The following is a 25,380-nucleotide window of genomic DNA, read 5'->3' on the forward strand; positions in this document are numbered from 1 at the left end:
CGTTCAGGGTCAGCAAAAGCTAGCAACAAGCTTGACACTATGAATAACCGAGAAAAGCTGACCATGAAAACCCCTGCCTTTCGACATCATGTGGCCACCGCACACGTTTGGAGGAACGAGGCACTTCTGATGGTGCTGGTCATGATTCATAAGTAATGTTCGAAATATAGAAACTCTAGCAAAGCGTCTACGCCAATGGTCCAAGAACCTAGAGCACACGTCTGGAACAGACATCATACGTGCCAGATACTTCCTTAATCTCTTCCGTCCTTACATTCCAGATGAAGACCTGGAAACATTAACAAGGTGGCCCCACCTCAAGACACTCATCTTCTCCTTCCTGAGCTTCCGGATATTTATAAAGACGTGGAGGGATCTTATGTGACTGGCAGATCATGGGGCTCTGATGAATTCGCAATTTCAAAGCCCCAATGCAGTGATTCGGCATCACTTATGGTGCCATACTTCAGGCGCGCCCTGGAAGAAAGAAACGAACCCGCAATATCCAGCTGTTTTATGACTGTCCCTCATGAAGCAAGTTCACCGTCGGCGGCTTTTTTACTACGAGATCAACTTGGCAAGACTTCTGGGGCTTCATTGCTTGTTATTCAGAGACCGGGTTCGACCCAAAGAGTTGGATGCAAGAAGATGAAGCATCTTATGATCCGAGAAAACAACATCTCGAAGGCGATATAATCTATAATAACACTCCTTCCACGCACTCACCCTAACATCCTACAGCCACACTATTTGTGGAGGCAATGATCCGTCGCTACCTACACCACGTTGTGTGGGTGAGATAGGCGCCAAGAAACACCGACTTTAATGGCTAAACACTTACCAAGCTCTATATGCATCTTATACGCAAACGTTTAACACTCTTCTATAAACTAGATATATCATATCCCTTTAGAACTTCCCACCGCACCTGATGGGAAGCTATCAAGCACGTCAGCGGGAGTTAAAGCAACGGCGAAACACTGTTGGAGTTTGGTTGTTTGGAATGGCTGGTGTTTCTGTTTCACACCTCTTCGAATCTTTCTTCCCCTCCCTCCCTCGCTCACTCATAGTCTTCCCAAGACTATTTATAGCAAACATGAGCCCATCAAAGTCACGGAGTGGGTTTCTCTTCATCCCGCCGTTCTTCCATATTTCAGACACAGTTGCTGGTACGTGTCCAGCTCCCAGCAGATAAGGCGGATGAAACCCTCAAAACAGCTAGACAGACACCTATCCCATTGAAAACAACATAGGTATTAACCAGGATCAGGAAAGGAGAGATTAGATAGACGAAAAGAAGGCGCAGACTCCGTTCTCCAGCTATCTCGAGACCATTTGTTGGATGTGAGATATTGTCTTCAAGTCTTTCCGCGACATAAAAAGACATTAAGATCCCCTATTATAGAAAAACCTCATAAAGAAGCGATATACTTATTCCTATACGGCAGAATCACACATATACAATACACACTCCCCTGCTATCAATTCGCAGTCAACCTTTCTAGCCGTCGAGGGCAGGTGGCCTGAGGACCAGGAAATAGCAGACCCAGGGCACCAAACGGCATATTAAGGAAGAAGGGAGTCTTTGCTCTTGGGTAATAAGCAGTCAAATACTATCCAGCACAGTTTCTTGCATCCTCTTCACATTTGTGTATGGCCACAGAACGATTCAAGTTTAGGAGCACTCCATCTGTACCTAGAAAAGTCCTGCATCCATATCCGTCTGGCCTAACTCTGGGTATGCTATACAATCCACAACTGGACATAATTCATATGTCCACTTCACAGAATATTTGCTCCATTGGTCTCAGAATGCACTGAATTTAGGGTCTCTATCCTAAGTGTTGAAAAGATTTAGGTAAATTTAGGATCAACTTAAGAGGTCTTTAGACTAGCGTTTTTTACACCTTGATCTGAGCAGAAGGTTTCGCGCCCCCTTTAGGGGGTTCTTGTATGTAAATCAATATTTCTATGTAGAGTTTGAATAGAAAGACCATTGGATTATGAATGGATTAAGTTATCTGAGTACGTCTCTGTGCGTTGCCCTCCGTTGGTATAGTAGCCTTGGTTGCTGTATCTCCTCTTCGTCGCTCGCAATTCGGGGCTGAATTCAAGGAGTTCGTATGAAATTTGAATGTAAGGCGTTTCTGTGACAAGAGTCTCAGGAGCCCCTTACATGTATCGTTGGGACTCAGGATTAAGGTGAATTGATGGAAGGAGAGGATGGCATGTAAACAAGACGAGCTCATTGACGTTTTATGATGGAACTGGCTAGAGGGGACGAAACTGTGAGAGGAGAAGAGCAAACACGAGTTGAAACAGTTTATATACATGGAACTGAGAGTGCTTTAATGGTTAATGAGGTGCTTCAGCACTGTCGGTATACTCGCCATCTCCTTTACAATGTCATTGTCTTGGTAAGCAAGACCGACTGATGCTTCTTTACGCTGAGGCCCCTTTGCACTTACTTCTCCTTCACTTGTCGATACGCATGTCTACTTCATTCTTGCACCTCCTAAGCTTTAAGACAACACAACTGTTTCCATTGGGTTCGAAAGTCTCATCATCACAATAGGTCATCATCTTCATTTGCTATCCCCTCATTTACAACTCACGATTCTCGACATCGCGTCATTGTGGCCCGTCGACGTTTCAAAGATTCTTTAATACCATGTACGTTCCTCCACGACTTAAACGAACCAGGAAGCCGACTTCTAAATTACGTGACTCGGTAAGCCATTATGTCCGTCAAAGCGGCTGTATACCTGATTACTCGAGTAGGTTGCGGTTGCAAAACCTGCCACTGAGAAGCAAAAGCAAAGCCGGCAAAACCGGCCAGACACGCCCCCCAGAACACTCGAATGCATAGAGGTATCCTCTTCTCCAACACCTTCCACCGCAGTACGCAACAACTATGATGTGCCCTGTGGGGCAGTAGTCTCTGCCACAGAACATGAGGATGCACCTCCTGAAGAAGTATCCTACACTGAGATGCCTGAAGTCTTGAGCCAGCTGCCGGAACCAGACAATTCTAAAGTTTTCGGATTTTGGCTCCAGGATCATATTGAGGATATTTACGCCGAGCATAGAAGTTTTTGTTTGAAGCAAGATGAACACGGCCTTCATCAGAAAACAAAGCTCGGCATGCTCGAAGTCACTGTCCCAGAGAACGGGCAAGCCATTCCGTTCGAAGCCATATCCGCCAAGCGCCCCAATTTCCAGAAAGTACAACTCCTACAAGGAGTGCAGTTCATTTTCTATTCACCTGAGTCACTGGTTCGATTTACGAACATCTTGATTACCACCCTTTTTTTACCACGCCTTTTGCCCATCGTGCCATGGGTTCACCTCAAGCTAGTCATTTTCGACCCGACTTGTCTTCCTCGAGCACCAGAACTGATGGCTTGGCAAAATATTGGCGTTGACCAATACTTCCTTGCTTCTTGGGCGTTTGCCTACGAGCATTATGATGATTGGATGAAAGCCATGAAGAGGTTCTGCAAGCTCTCGATGGTAGCCCTGGTCACTCTGCACTTTTGCTACCCTTATCGGAACTTCGACAATCTTCAATCTCTTTCGAAACCACTCCGAATAACCGAGAATCTGGGATTGTTGAATATCGACTTTGAGGTGAGTAACTAGAAGAAGGTTCCTGAGCCGGAATTCCATATGGCCATGGCCGTACGTGCCATCCGCCGTCAAACCATGGATGACAGAAATGAGAAGATGAAAGAGGACCTCGATATCAAATCAATTTTCCAGGCACATGGGTCGTGCTATTCGACATTGCAGTTGGATGAGGATAAGAGTGAGTGGAAGGATGCCCTTAAAGGTCGTTCACACGCATCCGAATGCAAAGCAATACGGGCACACATAGACCAGATGCTTGTACTCATAGCAGTATGAGATTAGGTTGGGCGACAGCATCGCATTGCCATTCAAAATTCTGTTTCTTCATTGATATGAACAAGAGGTTCGCCTTGCAACAGCTTCTTCAACAAACATTGCGATTCATTGATACAAGTCTACCCATGGCATACATACTACCTTGATAGCTCAGAAGGAATAAGCATTAGATAGATACCAGAAACGCTTAGAACGTCAACTAAAAGAGGCCCAAAATGCCTGTATCATGTCGAATGGATTTGTGAACTGGATGAGATGGCCGTCAACCTGCACATGCTCCAGCTGGACGATTACTTATACAAACGCTGTCAAACCATCCCTGATCCAAAGCCTCTCTTCAACTCAGGTATCTAGCTTTCTCCTCTTGAACCTTCCCCTCGCCTCAATTTTACCTTCAACGGGCACCGCCCTCCATGCTGTGAATAAGAATCCGTCTGCACCTCCACGGCCCATCATGAAAGGATGTGTCCTCCCAGGAAGAACCTGCCATCGTCGTGCCCTGCTACTCTGGATAGTCACACCGAGCAGAAGCGTAGGGTTAATAGGGAACTCTTCACTGCCCTCCCAGCGCTCAAGCTCTTCAGCTGTCTTGCCTTCGACCTCTGGTGGAGGCGATGATACCCACGCGGCTCGACGCGCCACGCTAAAGCAATCGGCCAGTTGCGTCAGGGGCTCGATGGTGGGAGAGTAAATGGCGATGGGGGCGCCACCCGCTAGCAAAGGTACTGTGCTGCGGACAATAGAGATGGGATCCATGGTGCTTGCAACTGCGAGGCCAGAGAATCCTCCGGCGCGTGTTGTGTCGACCACATGCCGAATACGCGCCCACCTTCTTCTCTTCCGGTGATAATTCCCTCTGCGATTCGTCTTCCATGTCGCAATTTCCTCTGGTGTTGCCTCGGGTGGCTTGTTGTTGTATGCGTCGTCTTCATCGGGTGACAGGAGCTGCAGCCATGAAATATCCAAGAGGTTGGTGTCGAGGGGGTGGTAGGGCGGAGAGGGGTTGGCGTTTGCGGCGTCGTAGTTGAAGTATCGTAGAAGAGCGAGGTTAGGCTGGGTCTGGCCGTGGATCAGGGTGAGTGTGTTTCTGTTGACGTAGGGAACGTTGAAGTCGCTTCGCTTAGAAGATCGCTTCTTCTCCTGCTTTTGTTCGGGGTCTGTTGCTTCTATTGTCTGGGGCTGGTCTTGGTCCATCTCGTCTGTAGGAGCAGTGTTGGTTTCGGTGACTTCTGGTGCAGCGGGATCTTCCGTGTTCTTCTCCTCGAGCTTGGGATGCAGGATGTCCATCCTCTCAGCCAAAGATGCCACCAACAAGCCACCCGTATCATCTACCACCAACCACCTCCCGCCCTGCGAAGCACCAGCATCCTCAGTAGCAACACCTCCATAGTGAACATCAGCCCAGCAACCGACCAGCGCCATCATCTCCTGCCTCATCTCGAGAATCTTTGAAGCATCGCGGTCCTCCAGCAACCACTGCGCTAGCATCGGTACGTCAAGAGGTAGCACCGTAAACCGTCGAATATACTTTTTCGTCTTGAGGAGCTTGTACTTGGCCAGAGAATACGCCGTCTTTTGGTCAATAGCCGTATGCGACAGCAGTAGTTTGGCGATCAGCTCCTTGCCCGCCGATGCGCCCTTGCGCTTGAGCTCCTCGATCTCTTCCGGCTTGAGAGTCTGTCGGGCCGAGTCGTCGATGATCTCGCGATTCGATCGGATGAGGACCTTTCCGCTCTCATCAACAAGAGTGAGCTCCTCGCCATCTGCAGCTGCAACAACATCGTCTCCCTCGGCTGGTTCTGTCGCTTCGGCACTGGTGTCGGCCAAGTCGTCGGCATTGAGCTCCTTAGCGGGCACGACGCGGAGGCGCGCAAATGTCTCTCCTTCGCGCTTGTCTTGGACCTCGTATGTGAAGTGGTACGGACGGTTGATGATCAGGTTTGTTGGGAATGAGCCATACTTGCCCAGCGAGATTGTCCTGTCGCAAAGTTAGTCGTGCAGGGAGGGAGTGGGAGAATGACGATTGGCTTACGTATTTGGTACGACCTGTAATACGCGATATGTCTCGTTGGGGAGCCGTAGGGCTACCCACGAATTGGGCTGTACCGTCTCCTTGTCCATTGCGTTTGTTGGAGCGAGTATGATTTGGTTATTGAGAAGAAGAAAAAACTAAGGTAAGCCAGCCTCACCTCGGTGAGCCCCGCCACGGCCCCCACACTCCGATCTTCACCGAGATCGCGGCAGCAAGGGAACCTCGTCAAGGGGATGCAATAAAACTTAGGACCTCTACCCTAGGTGACAAAAAGCCTTAGGCAAATTTAGGTAAATTTAGTATAGTTTAGTATAGATATAGAGGATCTTAGACTAAGTACTTTTAGCACCTTGGTTTAACGTCAGAGGTCTTCTTACACCTTGAGGCTTGTCTAAGTAATGAAAAGATGGTAAGTTTAGTATGTCTAAGTAAGTCTTTGGACCATATCATGGGATTTATTCTCACGAGAAACTTTTAGAATGGAAGTTCTTGTTAAATGGCAGTTATTTTGAGAATGAACACTAAATTGAAGGTACTGAGTACCTAGCATGAAACTGTCCCGAGGTACTGAAACAGCTGCATCTGCAATAATCGCCAAAAACTACAAGTCATTCATCTGTTTATTGGTGTCTCTACAAAAGATCTACTCCGTAGCACTAAAGACTTCCGCTAGTCTACAGGAAACCAATCACAACTTGCAAGACCCAAACCAACCTCTCATATTTGGGCATAAGTCAACATCGCAAAAGACCCAAAGTCTATCCTTTCATGTGCTCAACACTTCTCACTTCTCGTGGCTTCATACTCACAGTTAAAATTGGATGTCAATGTCCACTCACGCAATTCGGTCGCCATGGGCGTCCCGTTCGTTAGTAGCAGATCCAGAGTGTCCGCCAAAAAGAGAGGCGAGATAGTTGCAGATACCGTACCAAGCATAGAGGAACAAGCTCATGCTTCCGAAGAGAAAGAGGGGGACAAGAGTGTAGGTAGCAAGATCTGTGAGATCAGTCAGTATATGATACAGATAGGAGACATGGGGGAATACTTACAGACAACGCCGCCGGAGCGCTTGACAATGTTATACAACTCGTTTCGCATGATGTGCTCCGCACCCTTCTCCCACTTCCAGGGACCGACCATTCGGAACTTGGTGTTGAAGTTGGAACCCATGGCCCAGGTGTAGAAGACTTTCTAACCCTTCTTCATGACTGAGCCGGCCTTGGGTGCAGAACCAATGTCGAGAGCGAGCTGGTAGGCATAGCTCTCATGATCAACAGCTCGCTTGGTTTCATAGAAACTGTAGTTACCTCGAGGGTGAAGACGATAGTCGAGGTTGTAAGACTCGAGGGCATTGGAGTCACGAACAGTAGGTACCTCCTTAGGGTACTGGTGCTGGAGCAGGTGAAGAACCCACAGCTGAGCCTGGAGCTCGGCAAGGGGTGGGATGGCTCCAATGGAAGGGCGGACAAATCCAATGTAGCCAAGAGTCACATCTCCTTCTTTGTAGATCTCTCGAATGTTGGTCTGAGCGACAGTTGGGTAGTCGTTGTCCAGAAATGGGAAATCTCGAGTGTAGCCGGTTGCAAAAACTAAGACATCAGGCTTGAGCTGCTCCTTTGGGAGGGTCGAATCGCTCGTAAGTTTGTTGTCGAACTGCATGTTGCTATCTCGGTCAATGCTGGTAGGCCAAGTCATCACATCGATCTTCTTGCCCTTAGTGTCTTCAATCTTGACATTCATGAAGAAAGATCGGATACGGTTGCCCCATGACTGGGATCGTTTGCCGACGCTCATGTAGGGTAGAGCCTTGTCGGACTTGCAGAGGAGGACTATTGATATATTAGCTCTTAGGTCTGATCAACGAAAAGGGGATACTTACTTGAGTCCATGTACTTGCGGTCAGGGCTCATCTGGCCGACCCACTGATCAGGACCCTCTTCGGTGCCTGAGATGAACTTGTGCATATTTTTAATCCAGCTGTCGTAGTAAGTCCAGAGAAGTTGGCTCTTCTGCAGTTTTGGATGCGCGTAGGCCGTGTCGAACAGGCTGGCGACAGAGGTGTCAACAGGCTTGTTGGCAGTAGGTGTGGAACGTCCCAACGCTTGAGGAATAGGGATGATCTATAAACTGTTAGCTGACTCTTACAGTATTAGTGTGATGACATACCTTGGGCGCACAAAAGAAGCCATCGCGATGGCAGAGAGTCACAGTCTTTGCACCAGAAGTGACAGCGAGATACGCAAGATCCATACCGGTCTCACCAGCACCCATGATGTACACATTAGTGTTTTCACCAAACTGATCTCGAGACTTGAGATGGGATGAGTGAAGGACCTTGGGGACTCGTTCGATACCCTCGATGTGCGGCATGACTGGGTTGACGTTGATGCCACTGCAGACAGCAACGGCATCACACTCCCAATCAAAGGCACCTTGTTTGTTGCGCAGAGAGATGACATGACCAACGTCGTTAGGTCCACGACGAACTTTTTCAACCTTGGTGTTACACTCAATCATAGGCCAGAGGTTGAAGTTGGTGGCGTAGTCCTTGAGATACTCGACGTAAACTTCAGGGGTAACGAAATCAGGGGCATCGTCTGGGAGACGGAAGTCAGAGAAAGCAGTGAGATACTTTGAAGAGACGAGCTATGATATAGTCAGCATTTGTTTCCTCAAAAGAAAGAGGTGATAACTGACTTCAGCATCTTCATAGACGCGATAGGAGAAAGTGCCGCCGATCTGGGACTCAGCTTCGAAGAGTCGGACCTGGATAGGAGGGATGGGGAAATACTCATGGGCGTGAGCAAGGAATCGAAGGGTAGCTAGTCCAGCTGGACCGCCACCGATGATAGCCACCTTCATGGTGACTTACTTTAAGACGTAGTGATGATACAAAGAGTTTTGAGAAGGTATGGTTGATAGAGAGTGAGATGGTGATTATCAACAATGAGATGCTGTCCTGACTGATGATGTAGGATGAAGAGATAGATGAAAGGGAGCTTCAGAGAAGAGGATGATATCGAGACTGGGTACAGATGAGTAAAGATACTGTAAACAATGTCACTGGTAAGTCAGGCTGGACGCTGCCACTGCCAGTGTCAAATGGAGAGTAGTGGTACATGGCGACATGTTCACCTTGGAGTGAGCTGAACAGTATGTCAGTCGAATCCACTGGTACATTTCATTAATCGTCACTATTGAAGGGTATCTAATTAATGTAATGGATTATCTAGATATTAAAGACACATAGAAGAGTGCCGAGGGGAAAAGTGAGGGCATCGCGAGCTTCGTGTGGTAGTAGATTCTATGGCTTGAAAGCCCCGCGGCTAGATAGTTTAAGACAGACATTTCATGGCACACAACTTTCAACAGTCTCTTTGGATGTCCTTGGGGTGCAAGAAGACTTCTGACATTGAACTAAGGTACTAAAAATACTTAGTCTAAGATCCTCTAAATTTATACTAAATGATGCTAAGTTTACCTAAGGTTTTTTGTCACTTAGGATAGAGGTCCTAAGTTTTATTGCATCCCCTTAGATGTTCACTGTCAAAGCCTTGTGTTCGAACGTTTTCATTATTCATATATCTCATGCCTGAACATCCCATTGCAGCTCATTCAATTGAATCAATGAGGTGGGTGCTCATCCCCAGACAACGTTACATACTAACTATTGCGAACACTTTTACACGCAGTGATGGCACCTCTTGTCTTATATCTTACTTTACTATCGAGTACTTTCTTTAATCTAAAGCCTAGAACACAACTTGTGAACTTCACTAACTTCCTCCTAGGTGAGGCCTCCTATGAAGGGAATACATGACCACCAGCTGAAATCCCCCTTACCATTGTTCTTTACAGTCATTGTCTCATTATTACTTTGAGTCCACAAAACTGGCCAAACCCCATGGGGGAAAAGAAACAATGGATCGTCGATTCGCCTTCGAACTCAATGACAAAAAGCCTCGACAGTCGCCTTGGAGAGCAAGAAAACATCGGACCTCGATATATGGTATCAAAATAAACTTAGTAAAGGGTATTCTAAGTCTATACTAAATTTATCCTAAACTTATACTAAGTTACCTAAGTCTTTTTGTCACTTAGGATCAAGGTCCCGAGTTTTCTTTCCTCCCTTAGACTCGTTCAAGCTTAAAGCTTATCGCGAACCTGCAGGACACTTAAATTTCGTATTCCATCGCCTGATGCCTTGTTTTATGTAATTTTTACTGTCATTGAACTCAACTAATTGTTAGGTTATCTCCGTTCCTGCCTGTTGCCCTTGTTTCGACCTATCGAAGTTTCCCAACAGAGTACTTCTCAATTTGAGCCTCAGGAACCAACAGAAAAAGTCCCTCGATAGCATCGACAACTTCTTTCTTCAGCATCATCAATCAATCATTGGACTTGTTTTCTCGCAAGATCATATGCATCCTGCAGCCAGCTTTGGAGCCGGACCGACCTCGTCATTTGAATACAGCCTATCATCAACTATCAAGCAGACCTGCTCTTGATCACTTCATGTTGGATTCACATGCAAATCTCGATCAACTTGTGGACTGTGAGGGCCATGGAACTCATACGCGCATACACGAAGAGACAGAAACTAGGACTGGGACTGGGACTGGGATGAGAGCCTAGGGAATCGACTTACTGTTCCTAAGCAACAATGAGACCGTATGATGTGGAACTCGTCGAATGGCGCGATGGGTATTCATCTGCATATTGGCTATGTGTCACAAAAGCTTCATTCTCCTCCTCGGAACTGAAGTCCTGGGTGGGCCTTCTGGAATATCATCCCAATTTTGAGTCGGGGCGGAAAGCTTAGTAAAGAAACTGTTATGGCATCTCGATTACTTTCATGGTGTTCAATCATGGCCACGGACATTTCATGGAGTCAGGCTGAACGGCGGAATTTTAAAGAAACCCACGAAAACAACTGGAATCAATTCAAGTTCTTGTTTCATTGCATCGACTTCGATAAACATCAGGAACGGTCTGTTGTTGACGTCCCTCTTCTCTAACCTCACTCTCATTGGCGACGTTGCTGAGGCATCATCGATCCACCAAGCGCCTTTCGGCACAGTATCTTCTCATCCTGAAGCTTGACATGCTTCTCACCGAAGCCTCAAAACTCTGAATACCGCCATGCAGGAGGCGTCATCCTGCTTCCAACCTCCTCCTTACACATGTGAGATTCAGCAGGTGAGATGAGACGTCAGATGAGTCTAGGTACAAAAGAGATGGAGGATCTCTATTCATCAGTCTCATCAAGCCGATCAAGTTCAGTTCTCACCTCATTCGTTACCCTCTCATTTCTACACTCTGTCCGAGTAAGAGATGAGAACGTCCCTCTTTTACGCCCTCAACGGGGCCCTCGGGGTTGTAGCCCACGAGTCGCTTGCCCATTTCAAGATTGAATCCGGTAAAGAAGAGCAACGCTCTCTTGAAGGATGCTCAAAGGATGGCAAGCACAAGTGGGTTCCCGACCCTGCGACATTTGTCTTCCCTGAGAACGACTACAAGCCCGGCAACTCCTGGGATCTCTGTGTCGGCACATCTCATTGCGCCCCCCACGAGGCCTTGACTCAGGTTTCCTTCGATTTCAAGGACAACGGCATCGTTTTCAACTTCAAGCATATCGACCACTACAAGTACGAAGATGTAGCCGTCTATATCGAGCGTGGTCAGCCTCCGACAGAGGACTCTTTCAAGTACAACAAGAAGAGTGACCACTGCAAGGCCAAGAACGACTACAAGGAGGCCAAGTGCTTGGTTCCCTTCTTCTCACTCTCGGATGGCGGCTCCTACAGCGACCTCTGTCCTCTCGAGGACAATGGAGGCTGGAGACTTTACATCAAGGTCAAGGCCACCATTTCACACGGGAACAAGAAGTACGAGCTCTACAGCCGCTCTCCCGATATCAACGAGAAGTACTTCGTTATCAGTTACACCTGCGCTGAGTGCAAGGAGTAAGTCAACCCGTTAATCAGTATGCCTCACTTTACCTAACATTACTCAGGTACAAGCACAAGAAGATCGAGTTGATCGAGGAGAAGGAAGAGGCTGAGGCCGAAGCCGAAGATTCTGAAGAAGAAAAGGAGTATAAGAAGAAGAAAGAGGCTGCGGAAGAGGCCGAGGAAGAGAAGAAGAAATACAAGAAGAAGAAGGAAGAGGAGAAGGAAGAAAAGAAGAAGTATAAGAAGAAGAAGGCTGAGGAGGAAGCCGAGGCTGAGGAAGAGGAAAAGAAGAAGAAATACAAGAAGGAGGAAGAGGAGGAGGCTGAAGCCGCAGAGGAAGAAGAGAAGTACTACCCCCGCTTTGTCCTTTCATTTCACCAGTACTAATGCAGCTGCAGGCATAAGGAGCACCATCATGAGCATTACCACAAGCATCACCATAACCATGGCCACAACCACGCTCATCGCCATGGACACAGACATGGCCACCTCCACGGTCATCTTCACAAGGAGCATCACCACCATGATCACCGCCATAAGAACCACCATCATGACCCTCATCACAAGGACCCTCGTCATAAGCATCATGCTCGTTCTTATGATCATCATGACCACCACAAGCACCACGATCCTGGACACTACCATCATGACAACCATGATGGTCACAAGCATCACGATCCCGGTCACCACGGTCACCACGGTCACCACGATGGTCATGATCATTATAAGCTCCATCACTACTATGATCCCAACAGCCACCGTGACTTTAATGCTTTCTTGGACGATTACTTTAAGCACTTCGGTTATCACTACCACAACGATGATCCTGGTCATCGCCATGGTCATCACGGTCATCATCACGGTCACCACGATGGTCACTACCACCATGATCCTCACAAGCACCTCCATGGCGAGCATCACGATGGAAAGCACCACCACAATGAGCACCATGATGGCAAGCATCACCACAATGAGCATCACAGCCATCATCATGTTGAGCACCACAACCATCACCACGGTCACAACGAGGGACACAAGCACCACCATGGTGAGCACCATGACGGATATAACCACCACCACGCTCGCGGCTTGCACGGACATAAGCACCATCACGGACATCACCATGGCCATAACCACAGCCACGCTCATGACCATGTCCACAAGCACCGTCACAAGCACTTTGACGACCATGTCCACTATAAGGAGCATCACGTTTACTACGACTATAAGGATGATGGTCACCACGACGGTCACCACCATGGTTATGATCACCACGATCCTCACAAGCACCACTATGGTCACCATGATCCTCACAAGCATCACCACCATGATCCTCATAAGCATCACTACAGCCATGAGTACGACTACGGCCACTACAAGCGATCTGAGCACAAGGAACCCATTACTATCTACTACAAGGAAAAGTCCGATCACTCTCGCACTCACATTGATACTTCCAAGAAGGAAAAAGCTTCCAAGAGTGAGCTCGAGGCCGAGAAGCACAAGAAGCTTTTAGAAGAGGCCAACAAGAAGGACGAGTACAAGTACAAGCACAAGGGCGACCCTGAGCACAAGTATCACTCCGAAGAGGATAAGTACAAGCATGAGAAAGAGCACGGGCACAAGTACAAGTACGGACCTAAGTACGAGCATGAGCATGAGCATGATAAGAGGTCTGCTTCCGAGGATAGTGGTTACAAGTCCAAGCAGGAGGTCAAAGGGGTCTTGAAGGGACACTTCCAAGAGGCTCTCAACAAGTTCTACCATGCTTACATCGCAAAGAAGGAGCACAAGCACTACGAGCACGAGAAGCCTGAGGAGAAGCACGACTCTGGCCACTACAAGCACAAGGAGTACAAGCATGAGGAACCTGAAGAGAAACACCACTCTGATCACCACGAGCACGAGGAGCACGAGGAGCACGAGGAGCATGAGCCTAAGAAAGAGCACGAAGAGCACGAGGAGCACGAGCCTAAGAAAGAGCACGAAGAGCACGAAGAGCACGAGGAGCATGAGCCTAAGAAAGAGCACAAGGAGCATGAGCCTAAGAAAGAGCACAAGGAGCACTCCTACAAGCACCCAAAGGAACATGAGCATGAGCATGAGCATGAGGATAAGGAGCACGAGCCTAAGGAAGAGCCCAAGAAGCACGAGTCCACCGAGTTCGAAAAGTCCTCTCACTATTCCGCCAAGAAGGCGAGCTTGGAGAGTGAGAAGGAAAAGGCCAAACACGAGGCTCTGGAGAAGCTTTGGGATGCCCGCATCACTCATGAGCGCAAGTTCAAAGAGAAGCTTTTCTTCATTGAAGCCGGCCACTGGGGTAAGAAGGGCGCCCACAAGCGCTCTCTTGGGTCCAAGTCTAGCGAGGCTACCGAGGTAGAAGTCAACAGTGCCAAGGTCGAGAAGTACATTGAGGACGCCGAGGACAAAATCTTGGACGAAATCGAGGAGGCCATCCGAGTGGCTATCAAGAAAGGCGGCGACAACCCTAGCAGTGGAACTATCCTCACGTACGTCAGGAAGGTTGAGAAAGCCATCAAGATCATCATTGCAGAGAACGTCAAGAAGATCATCGCCCATATTGTCAAGATTGAAGGCGTTGAAGAGCCTGATGAGGAAACCATTATCAAGTACCTTGCTCCTGCTATCAGCGAAATCGTCAAGGCTGCCGACAAGATCTTCGCCAAGACCCTCGAGGCTCTGGGCGAAGACCCTACAGATGAGGAGATCGAACACGCCATCAAGAAGGTTCTGAAGCTTCTCGATGAGGTCATCGACGAGGTACTCCGCAAGGCCCTCATTCTCATCTTCGAGTTGGAGGAGGAGACCGCTGAGACAAAGCTTGGTAAGCACGATAAGCGCTCCGATCCCTATGACGACACCACGGTCGAGAAGGCTGTTGAGAAGACCGTTGAGAAATGGGCTGCTAAGTACGTCGAGGCAGATGAGAAGAAGCACAAGCCCCTGAAGCGCTCCGTGCGATTCGCCCGACTCTACAACTGAGGCGCTCCCAAAGGAGGGCAAGTCCATCCAGGCTAAGATTGAATACAACGATCTTAAGGCCAGTGTCACTGGACACAAGAGAACCACTTGACCTGGGTACATAATAAGGATGCAGTAGTTGGTGCTGTGTCTAGTTGACAGGTTGAGGAGGGATTAGGTACATTGTTTCATCATTTAAGATAGCCATTCCTTTAATAAAAGTAACCTCTCTCTTTCTCTTACTTGAGCTGCACAGTCAAGATGTGATAATGCTTCAAAGAGCCCCTTGAGGAGCAAGAACACCTAACCTTAAGTCACATGTGCAAGTTTATGTGTTCAGTTTGGAATCATAAAATTGGTATATTCTGTATCGTATTCCCAAACGCCATTTAACATAATTCACATAAAATCATAATAGTTCTATCGCAATCTTTTCTCTAGTTCCAGTTAGGAGCGTATGTGATGAAGGCCATCAAGCAACCTGAAATCAGACCAGCTGTAGGAACAGTGATAAACCATCCAAGATAGATCCATCCAACCATGCGCCAGTTGATAGAACGCCAATCTCCGTTGCAGAGACCGACTCCGACAATGGCACCAGTGATACATTGAGTAGTAGACACAGGCAGTTCTGCAAGAATGGTTAGGGTATGTTGCTGAAAAGTGTTTGTGGGAAAACTTACTAAGACGAGTGGCCAGGATGACAGTGATAACAGAACCAAGTTCCATGGAGAAGCCACGGGCAGGGGACATGAGAGTCACACGGTTACCCAAGTTTCGCATGATGTTATAACCATATGTCCAAAGACCAATGACAATACCAGCACCACCGAAAGCGAGAATCCAAATGGGGAGTTGAGCCTTGCTTCCAGGGACGGCCCCGGACTGCCAGATCTGGTAGATGGAGGCATAAGGGCCGACAGCGTTGGCAACGTCGTTGGCGCCGTGGACGAAAGAGGCGGAGGCAGCAGTCATGACTTGGAGGAAAGTATACAGGAATTCAGTGCGATTGTCGAAATGTTCAGCACGAGCGTGAATCTCTTCAACATCGCCGGCAACAACAGACTTCTCGCTCTGAGAACTGACAATATCCTTATCGACACCGTGAAGAATGGCAAACTTGAAAGCCCACCACATGAAAGCACCAGTATACCAAGGGGCATCAGGCTTGGGTCCAACCATGGACTTGTGCTGGTGAGGGTTGGCAGCAGGCTCCTCGGTAGCCTGCTCGGTGACAACCTTCTTGTCATTGCCAGCGGCCTCGAGATCCTCACCAAGGGCAGCAGCACGCTGAGTGCGGCGCTCCTCAAGCTCCTCGCGGGTAAGATGGCCTTCGTAGAAGTTACGGACAACGCCCTGGAAGTTATCGGGGGTGGGAGGGACAGGACCACGGCGGAGGAGGAGAGGGCCAAGGAAGATATGGTAAGCCTTGAGCTGCCAATCCTCCTTGATAACGATACGGTACAACCAGGGGACGAGGAAGATGGCCATGAGAAGACCCCAGCCAGCACCAGCAGCGACGATCACACCGGGTATTTGCGCCTCAGTAAGGTTGACCTCATAAGAGCCACCCTTCCAGATGAGCAGCATGACGATGAGTGAGGCAGTGGCCCAGAAGTAGAAGGGGACAAGGATAAGACCTTTGATAGCGGGGTTCTTGCGGAGGAGGACGCAGTATTTTGTGAAGAGGAAGATGGATGCACCAAAGATACCGGAAAGCATAGGGGCGATGATCCAAGCGAGGAAGACCTGTAGGATTTGAGTTAGCGTACGTGAGTGTGAGACGGTGGTTGAGTACTGACCTGAACGACACCTTGCTGAATATCAAGAGAGCCGTCCTCCTTGTAGCCAACCCAAGTAATACCAGAGCCGCCAAGGGCACCAACACCCATACCCAAAACACCACCGAGGATAGAATGGGTAGTAGACACAGGGAAACCAAAACGGGTAGCAAATGTGAGGTAACTAGCAGAGGCAACAATAGCGCAGACCATACCCAGCATAAGAAGAGCAGGGCTATCGTCAAAGGCCTCAACGTCAACAATCTTTGTTCGGATGGTATCAGCCACACGGCCACCAACACCAAGAGCACCAGTGAACTCCATGATGCTAGCACCGATCATAGCCTGGAAGTAGCTGATAGATCGGGAAGACACCGACGAAGCCCACGAGTTGGCGACATCGTTGGCACCGATGTTCCAGGCATCGAGGAAAGCAAAGATAGTGCCAACCGCGAAGAGGTAGTCGTACTGAGCGAAGACTGCCATTTCAGTGGTGCAGTACAGTAAGAAGAAGTTCAGAAGGAAAGGGAGGATGTGTAAGGGATCTGGAGAATTCAGCTTCTACGAGATATTTCCATAGTATATATAAGTTTTTCCAGCTGGTGGAGAAGAAGAGAAAGAATTATTCTACGTGGGCTATGGAGATACTCACACGCCCCCCAAGAAAAAAGGCCAAGACAAGACATCGCCAAGACGATTCCACCGAAGAAAAGGACCTCGAGCTAGGATTAACATCAAGCATCCCGGGCTTGCCACAGAAATTCTTGTACGCCAAGAGTCAGATCAACAGAGTGCGAGTGTGACTGCGTAACACAGAACAGGGCTGGAACATGCACGAAGGGGCTATACAGCAAGCAATTGGCTTTCTCTGTCAACGGTAGCAACACATCCGGGAGGCGTTGAAGAAACTGGAGACACTCTCCACCTGGAGAACTAAGCTTACCTTAAGCTTGTGACTAACCTTGTTTCCAGTGCTAAAACGTCTCAGGCTGTAACTGGCGATCGCGGGAAAGGAAGACGTGATGGTTTTGGGAAATAGAGCACGCGACACACAAGCTGAGAGGGGAATACGATGGTTTTGAGGTGGAAGAGGAGTGAGAATGCGACATGATTCCTAATGCGTCACCGACGTCTGAGATGGTGATGCAGATGGCTAATGCTAGGGGGATGTATGCCAAGCTGTAGGCGAGCCATGGCTTGACGAATCCTGGAGGGGGAAACGAGCTGGGGGAGCTTGTGATGATCGGTAGAGATGGTAAAGGTTGAGTGAGCTTGGAAGGTTTCTGAACTCAATGGCTAGAACTGAGCTGCTGAGCCGTTCTTCTATGGACAAGCTCTTCACAGCTCCCTTGAAAGAGCCCAATGCCTCTTCCTTTCTCAGCCGTTGATACTCGACGAACCTCTGCTCCTGAGTAGCCCTCGTGTGCCTCAAGCACAGACACGCGACTCGATACTCTTTCCAGCCAAAACCTCAGAACCTCGAAACACACAACGAAAAAGCGACCAATCAAACAGGCACCATGCGTTCAAAAGTCGTCGGTGCACTAAACGAGAAATGCTGCAGGCAGGGATCATGACAAAGGGGGGCCCTCAACTTTATCGTGGATAAAGCCAAGGAGCTTGCTCCTTTTTGTGTTAGATCTACGGGTATTGTCCGAACCAAGCTTTCAAGCACGACGAATCAGAAGAAGGGATCTCTACACGTGTGAGACGTCAATGCCAGATTGGCTACTGGGGCTGCATTATGATGGGCAATGTTTTTATGGTGGATAGAGAGGCAAAGAGAGGATATTCTCGGATGATTTAATCGGTATCCGAAAAGAGTATATCCCAGGCGGAAATATGGTCTGTGAGGTGGTTCCTGAGACAATTGCTATGGGGACTTGTTCTCAGGTGTCACCGAGGCAATAAGACAGCACTCTTGGCGTAAAGCCGGGAACTGGGATTCCCATCGTCGATGATGGCTATGTTACTGATTCCATGCTCTTCCTTGCCACGGCGCATGTAAATCAGTGCTCAGATGGACGTTGCCTTTGACTTGACCCACTCGTGATCTTCACGGAGTTGAGGCGAGTCAATATGGAGCACTGGCTGCTTCACAAGTCAAGGACAAGGCTATACATAGCTCATCTCTAACAATTATATGAGTTTTGGGTAATGGTTTGGTAAGATACTGAATGTTTCTTGTAATGTAAAACCGGGAGATAATAAGCTTAGAATTAAGGTATCGGCAGTTAACGTCCCGGTTGAGATACAGGGTAGGATCTCGGGATTTTAAGTTGATGATAAAAATAAACGTGAAACGGTCAGTACACGCGGCAAAGCCTTGACTTTTGTTGACGATCTTGTGGAATTTGAAACGGTAACTCAATGCTTGACTGTGTGTGTTTCTTGTGACTGACTGATATGTCACTGCATATTCTGTTTCATCGGAACAAGGCGAGCATGTCACTGCAGGATGGTTATTGTAGATACTTTAGACTTGAAGTGTTAGATATGAGAGTATCTGAAGTCAGCGATTAAGCGACCAAGTATCATGCTTGGGCAGTCAGACTCTCTTCTGAACCTTTGCTGATCTCCATGCTAGACATCTAGAATACATTTCAAACAATGAAGCTTGGGTCGGCCACGTGACAGCTTGCCGTTTCGAGAACTGACTAGTACGTCTCTGATTGGTTCGGCTGACACCACGCCGCTTACCCCACAGCTGCCCCACGAAAAAGTTTCAGTATATCCACCAAAACTCGGTATCGTAACACATGAGCTGCATTGCAACACGACTCTTCAACGAACCACAAGCGTAATTGGTTTAGTGGTAAAATTCTCCGTTGCCATTCGAGCAGCGTCGGGGAGCCCTGGGTTCGATTCCCAGATTACGCATTCCTTTTGCCGTTTCTACGTCTTTTTACATCTGCATCTTTTTTGGAAACTTGGTAACTATTCTGTCCACTAACTACACTACTCTGAAAGGTATTGTATAAATCAGGCGCGAGCAGTCATATCCTTCTCCTCGTGCTGAGTACCCTGAATCTTCTCTTCATCGAGAGTTCGCTCCCCAAGACCAATGTCTGCCTCGTAGAAAACGTCAACGACCTTCTTGTAAGAGGGGACAAAGTTGACAGCAATGGGGTATGACCAGGCTGCGACGAAGAACATCATGGGTACAACCATCGAGATACCAACGTCATGCATATCTGCAACAGCTCCTGTCAGGGGAGGCACACAAGCACCGCCAATGACACCAGCAATAATGAAACCGCTTCCTCTCTTAGTATGGCGACCAAGACCTCTCATACCCAAAGCAACAATGGTAGGGAAGCAAATAGACTCGAAAAAGAGAACGACGTAGAGGAAAGATACACCAGCAGTTCCGTGGTGGACGATAGGCGGTCCGATAAAGACAATGCACATGGTCAAGAACACGAAGAACACCTTTCGCGGTTTGCAGAACTTCATGAGAAACGTCCCGAAGAAACGACCGACGGTAAAGGCTGCCTGTGCGCCGGCGAAGAGCTTAGCTCCCATTGAGTCTGATGTTCCTTTGCGCATCTCAGTCGCGTAGTTGATGAAGAAACTCGCGATAGCAACTTGCGCGCCGGTATAACAGAACTGAGCGAACGAAGCATGGAAGAGCTTATACTGTTTATAGAAGGGTTTGTCATCGGCGTCTGAGTGCGTCTCTTGAGCTTGCAAGGCCATGTCTGGAAATTGTTAGTGAACGTAGTGCTGGTGCAGGGGATTCAACGTACCAGCGTCGGTGATTTCAGGAATCTTGGAGACGTAGAAGAGGCATGCCAGGATCAAGACAAAGACGGCGATGGAGAGGTAGACCCATTGCACGTTGGCAAGCGCTGCGTTATCGTCGAGATTGTTGAAGAAGACATATGAGCCGAGAACGGGAGCAATGACGGTGCCGATACCGTTGAAGGCTTGGGAGATGTTGATGCGGATTTCTGAGTATCGAGGAGGACCGCAAACTGAAGACGTCAGAGACGGACACAAACTGAGGACGATTCAACATACCAGTGATGAATGGGTTAGCAGCAGTCTCAAGAGAACCAAGCCCGTTTCCGATGATGAAGATGGACATGCAAAACCCGGCAAACGACTTTGCCTTGATACACGGAATAGCAATCAACGCGCCAACAGCATACAAGCAAAGACCCCAGATGAACACAGCCTTGTATGAATAATGACGAAGGATCCACGCAGCATGTCCCAGCGACGCAAGAGGATAAGCACTGAAACGTTCATCAGCTCTACTATAACACCCGTCGATGCTGATATACATACCCAAAGTACGCAGCCTGAAGACCTGCCGACCGCGCACGATCGATATGCAGTACCTTTTGAAAGTGCTTGTTCAGCGTATCAAGGAGTCCATAACTGAAACCCCAGAGGAAGAAGAGCACAGTAACAAGTGCAATAGGCCAGATGGATTCTCGCAGGGTGAGTTCCGCTGCCTTGGTGACTTTCTTATCCGAGACCTTGAGCGATCTCTCCTTGAAGAACTTTTTGGCGCCCATGATGGAATGTATTACGAGGAAAAAAAGAAAGAACTGTAAATTCCAACAAGGCGAAAGGGGAAGAGCAAGCTATTTACAGTATTTCTCTATCGGCTCGAGCAAGGGGGCAGGCGTAACACATTGACCGTCATAGAAAGTGTGGCATCACGGTTCTCCTGCGCTGTAACCTCATAAGGGAAAGGGCTCCAGTAGCTTGAGTGTGTTTGTTGGAGAAGAATCTGGGGATTTGCGGGGGAAAGGGGAGAAAGGGTCTGGAATGGGTTTAGTTGATGGAGTGATAGGCATGGTTTATGGTTGTTTTTGGTCGGGGACATGATTCAGGTTTTTGGGCCATCCATGGTGATCGTTGCAATGATGGACCGAGTGGGAGGGTTGAGGATGCATTGGGTGATACATACTTCTAGAAGACATCACAGAGATAAGCATTACTCTAAAGTTCTAGCTAGAGCTTTAATGAAGGGAGATGTATAGTAGAGTAGAGTAGACATTGCTTTGAGTGATGTTGTTCATGCATATCAAGTAATTACTCCAACTTCACAAGGATTCATCTGCCGAACGTGGCTGGCAATAGCGTCAATTCCCAACGGCACTCTCCCTCGGCAAGTCCCCGTCTGTTCTGGTGGTCTCTTTTAGTTAAATTACAATCTCCTCCTTGATTTCAACCCCCAAGAACGCGGGGTCAGAAGGTGAAATGAAACACAAGAGCTAAATCCTCCGTTCGTGATACGCACGCAACTTACGTGCATAAAGACCTTCTTATTACGGCTATTTTCATGTCTATCATCGGACTATTTTCTCTCTAGTTAACCCCCATGCCGAATGGTAATCTACCTGAGATGGCCAATCGCATTACTCTGTTGGTTGCGAGGAAGTTTGTTAAAGTGCTGTGTCTCAGGATGCGACGTCAGACAAGGGGATCTATCTGAAGATTTGACATGGTGAATCGTTGGTTGGAAGTGATGTTGTATCAGAAGGTTACAAGCTAAAGTCTATTCACTCCCTTGACCATGATCGAGAAGTGTTCTAGACTTTTGTCACTGTCGCATACGAGAATTATCTTGCTCACTCAGCATCACAAACCATGAATATTCATTTTGCACTGGTAGAATATCGAACCCTCTCTGTTTATCGACGTCCTGAATCATCACGTGACTATATCCTACCTCGCTTTCATCAGCGTATCGCACTGCAAGCGCAGAGACGAGATTCGTTTTTTTCCCTCCGCTTGATACTCCCTCAAGACTATCGTATTCCAATATCAGCAGCAGGATATCGCCCATCATGCCATCGTAATCGGCAGGCAGAGCATTATGACCTCTCACCCAACGAGCTCACAGTGGTCGGACCTTACGAATCAGGTATTGCTACGACATTCATGGTGAGCGAATGAATGTCGATGCCCCTGGTCGAAGGCGTGTTTGGTCAATGCTACTCGTGGAGCACGTCTGATGGTCCGAAGAACGCTTATTACAAAGTCGAGGGCGATGGCCCCCATAAAGGCTTATGCCCGCGTCTTCCTCACGAAAGCGAACTCATGCCACACGTTAAGGCCAATCAATACCTTGAAGTCGGACTGGTCATCGGCGAAAATCCTACCAAATACAAACCGATAGGGTTATCCCGGAATAAAGGACGACAAGAAGAAAAGACAGCCAGAGGAGTTTTGGACTGCAGTCAAAATGTAATGCAAGCCTTTATTCGCATCGGCGAGTACATCCAACCACAGGCAAAGCTGTTTGTTGGCTGTAGACTCAGAGATGGCCACTTGCATGCTGCGAAGATCACGAAGGATTGTATCTTCTATTATCATGAGTTCTATGGTGGCTATGATGCCTTGAAGATGCAAACAAAGTCACGAGATGTTCTCGTGACCAAGGCATGCAGGTTTTATGCTGCAACGACCCGGGAAGTGCCTCCGAAGCCCAAGGTCATTGTCTCATGGAGCCAAGAGAGCGCCCCAGCTAAAAAAGAAAGAAAAAAAAGAAAGAAAGAAAAAAAAATACCAGACCTTAGGAAAGGTATCCTAAACTCATCCTAAATGTATCCTAAACTTGTACTAACTTTATACTAAGTTACCTAAATCTTTTTATTATTTAGGATTTAGGTGCCAAGTTCTCTTTCCTCCGGGGCATATAGACACAACTATCCTTGTCAATACACAAACCGGCGACATCAGGTGTATGACCTCCATATTAGACTCATTCGCTCAGTTCAACACAGACAGACTGTACTCCCCTCAGTATGATGATTGAGGGGAGAATGCCTTCTTTCACGACAATGTGGACGAACCACTCTCAAATCAAGCCATGTCGAGTCTGGCCACTGAGTTCAAAGTGAGCGCTGCTCTTTATTAAGTAACTATATGTGTGAAACTAATCTATACGCAGAAAGCCTGGCCTGTACACACAGACCTGAACAAGGAGGTCGTGCAAGCTGTTCGCCTAGTTCTTTGCGCTGAGCAAGTCGGCGGTTCGATAGTGCTAGCAAGCCTCCCACGATCATGCATATTCTACTTCCTCGAACTCTGTCAGTTGCTGATCACACCTGACGATGATGGTGCCAACATCAAGGTCTGAGCTATCTTCACGTCAACGCAAGTGCACGCCAAGTACACGACTTGCACCCCAGAGACTGCTTCAACTGTGATGTGCGTTGCACCTTGCCCGATGTTGACATTCCGGGGAGTGAAGAGGAACCGAATGCAAACCAAGAGCTATCGGACTGGTTGGTGGCAGTATGCGAGCATCTACGAACGATCCAATCTTCATCACGCGCTCATGCCGATGAGAGGGCCGAGAGACATGGGCTCGTTCTATCAAAATCCATCGACGGTGTAATGACACACTCAACAATGCGATCGACGTCAGCGCTCTCTGCGCCGGTTTGGAACAACTGGCTTCCATCCACGCGTGTTTACTCGCCAATAACACGGCATCCCTTTCCCGGCAGCTCGGATCCGTTATAGACGGCATTGAGAAGGGGATTCTCCGACTGAGAGCAGATGGCTGAATACATTTCGCACTTGAGTATGCTCCGATGGAAGGATACCATCAGCTTTCATCTTGCTTTGCTTCGATTCTGGGCGAAGTCTGCCTGCGACTATCTCAAGCATATACTATCTTGATTATGTATGTAGCCAGCTATTCCAGGAGGGGTAACATTCAAGGTGGAATGTCCCGCCTGACAAGAGCGCACGGAAATGCGCACAACAGTTACAGGTTCACACGAAAATAGCAACACAACGTCAACAATGAACCAATAATTTATAGTTATAATAACAGTCGAGCTTGGCATGAAACTCATTTACATATATATCCTTGGGCTTGGGCTTGATAATATCCGCTGTGCTTTCTCATGGTCACAAACATTGCAGATTGTGGGATAGACGACGAAGTAACGTTATCTGGGGATGAACATTCACGAATTCGTGAATGAACAGCAATGAGATGTTCTGGTATTAGGTATATGGTCAAGAGCAACATTTAAATACCAAACTGTCGCATACGAGAACAGTCGTCTTGTTCACTCAGCATCACAATGCCTTCCACCGTGAACATCCACTTTGCACTGGTAGAACATTCACTGACATGCTCAGCCAACATCATCTCAAAATGCTACAAATTCACGACCTTCTCTTCCTAACATCTTCAACCATCTCAAGAACCTGGTGCTTCAAAATCCAGACTCCAAAGCAAGGTAAACCAAGAAACTCACTAATCAACGGACATTATGCCTTCCATACAGGAAAACAAGTCCAACCTTACCGCTATAACGAAGAACATCAAGCAACAAGACCTCATCAACATGTCCGCCGACGCCGCAACGATCGAGGCTTGCTACACTCTCATCGCCATGTCCCGCGGCACCAACGAAATCATGCAACACTGCCAAACCTCCAATTGCAACAAGTCAGTCAAGACCACTTTCTATTGTAAATCCTGTCAGGCTCGTGCTCGTGCTCGTGCTCGTGCTCGCACTTGTGCTAGTTCTCACAAGCACCAGTACTCGACTCGATCCAAGGCTCGAAGTAATGAAGATCGAATTAATGCTGACGCGATATTAGTCTGACAGGTGAGCTCCTAATCCGAACTAAGACAGATGGCTGAGCCATCGGCGTTTGAGAGCGGTAAGGAGTAGGATACTCTAGGAATGGTAGCTGCTTCATCAAATAGTACAGACTAAAGAACCTCCAAGTGAGT

At 48.0% G+C, this 25,380-nt stretch overlaps 10 protein-coding genes across 10 annotated transcripts; 5 read left to right on the forward strand and 5 right to left on the reverse strand.

Moving 5' to 3' along the window:
- Positions 1 to 2,671: 2,671 nt before the first annotated feature.
- Positions 2,672 to 3,642, forward strand: FSUBG_7972 (uncharacterized protein; the record flags this gene model as incomplete). Its single annotated transcript, XM_036686332.1, has 2 exons — positions 2,672 to 2,731; positions 2,782 to 3,642. The coding sequence occupies 2 exons, from the start codon at positions 2,672 to 2,674 to the stop codon at positions 3,640 to 3,642; spliced, it is 921 nt and encodes a 306-aa protein (XP_036536494.1).
- A 606-nt stretch (positions 3,643 to 4,248) lies between these two features.
- On the reverse strand, positions 4,249 to 6,027 carry FSUBG_7973 (tRNA (adenine-N(1)-)-methyltransferase non-catalytic subunit; the record flags this gene model as incomplete). The annotated part of the gene is made up of 2 exons (XM_036686333.1): positions 4,249 to 5,884; positions 5,939 to 6,027. The coding sequence occupies 2 exons, from the start codon at positions 6,025 to 6,027 to the stop codon at positions 4,249 to 4,251; spliced, it is 1,725 nt and encodes a 574-aa protein (XP_036536495.1).
- A 695-nt stretch (positions 6,028 to 6,722) lies between these two features.
- FSUBG_7974 (flavin-containing protein) lies at positions 6,723 to 7,108 on the reverse strand (the record flags this gene model as incomplete). The annotated part of the gene is made up of 3 exons (XM_036686334.1): positions 6,723 to 6,735; positions 6,778 to 6,934; positions 6,988 to 7,108. 3 exons carry the CDS (start codon positions 7,106 to 7,108, stop codon positions 6,723 to 6,725), a joined length of 291 nt encoding a protein of 96 aa, XP_036536496.1.
- A 21-nt stretch (positions 7,109 to 7,129) lies between these two features.
- FSUBG_7975 (flavin-containing protein) lies at positions 7,130 to 8,800 on the reverse strand (the record flags this gene model as incomplete). Its single annotated transcript, XM_036686335.1, has 4 exons — positions 7,130 to 7,767; positions 7,818 to 8,058; positions 8,105 to 8,584; positions 8,636 to 8,800. The coding sequence occupies 4 exons, from the start codon at positions 8,798 to 8,800 to the stop codon at positions 7,130 to 7,132; spliced, it is 1,524 nt and encodes a 507-aa protein (XP_036536497.1).
- Positions 8,801 to 11,272: 2,472 nt separating this feature from the next.
- On the forward strand, positions 11,273 to 12,279 carry FSUBG_7976 (uncharacterized protein; the record flags this gene model as incomplete). The annotated part of the gene is made up of 2 exons (XM_036686336.1): positions 11,273 to 11,904; positions 11,955 to 12,279. The coding sequence occupies 2 exons, from the start codon at positions 11,273 to 11,275 to the stop codon at positions 12,277 to 12,279; spliced, it is 957 nt and encodes a 318-aa protein (XP_036536498.1).
- A 28-nt stretch (positions 12,280 to 12,307) lies between these two features.
- On the forward strand, positions 12,308 to 14,895 carry FSUBG_7977 (uncharacterized protein; the record flags this gene model as incomplete). Its single annotated transcript, XM_036686337.1, has 2 exons — positions 12,308 to 12,940; positions 12,997 to 14,895. The coding sequence occupies 2 exons, from the start codon at positions 12,308 to 12,310 to the stop codon at positions 14,893 to 14,895; spliced, it is 2,532 nt and encodes an 843-aa protein (XP_036536499.1).
- A 416-nt stretch (positions 14,896 to 15,311) lies between these two features.
- On the reverse strand, positions 15,312 to 17,141 carry FSUBG_7978 (family inorganic phosphate transporter; the record flags this gene model as incomplete). Its single annotated transcript, XM_036686338.1, has 3 exons — positions 15,312 to 15,505; positions 15,558 to 16,623; positions 16,677 to 17,141. The coding sequence occupies 3 exons, from the start codon at positions 17,139 to 17,141 to the stop codon at positions 15,312 to 15,314; spliced, it is 1,725 nt and encodes a 574-aa protein (XP_036536500.1).
- Positions 17,142 to 19,637: 2,496 nt separating this feature from the next.
- FSUBG_7979 (major facilitator superfamily transporter) lies at positions 19,638 to 21,181 on the reverse strand (the record flags this gene model as incomplete). The annotated part of the gene is made up of 4 exons (XM_036686339.1): positions 19,638 to 20,356; positions 20,405 to 20,632; positions 20,679 to 20,896; positions 20,949 to 21,181. 4 exons carry the CDS (start codon positions 21,179 to 21,181, stop codon positions 19,638 to 19,640), a joined length of 1,398 nt encoding a protein of 465 aa, XP_036536501.1.
- A 2,306-nt stretch (positions 21,182 to 23,487) lies between these two features.
- Positions 23,488 to 23,757, forward strand: FSUBG_7980 (uncharacterized protein; the record flags this gene model as incomplete). Its single annotated transcript, XM_036686341.1, has 2 exons — positions 23,488 to 23,514; positions 23,569 to 23,757. 2 exons carry the CDS (start codon positions 23,488 to 23,490, stop codon positions 23,755 to 23,757), a joined length of 216 nt encoding a protein of 71 aa, XP_036536502.1.
- Positions 23,758 to 24,910: 1,153 nt separating this feature from the next.
- FSUBG_7981 (uncharacterized protein) lies at positions 24,911 to 25,249 on the forward strand (the record flags this gene model as incomplete). Its single annotated transcript, XM_036686342.1, has 1 exon — positions 24,911 to 25,249. The coding sequence occupies one exon, from the start codon at positions 24,911 to 24,913 to the stop codon at positions 25,247 to 25,249; it is 339 nt and encodes a 112-aa protein (XP_036536503.1).
- Between the last annotated feature and the right edge of the window lie 131 nt (positions 25,250 to 25,380).

This window comes from Fusarium subglutinans (assembly GCF_013396075.1).
Source record: "Fusarium subglutinans strain NRRL 66333 chromosome Unknown NRRL66333_c0000106, whole genome shotgun sequence".
NCBI lineage: Eukaryota > Fungi > Ascomycota > Sordariomycetes > Hypocreales > Nectriaceae > Fusarium > Fusarium subglutinans.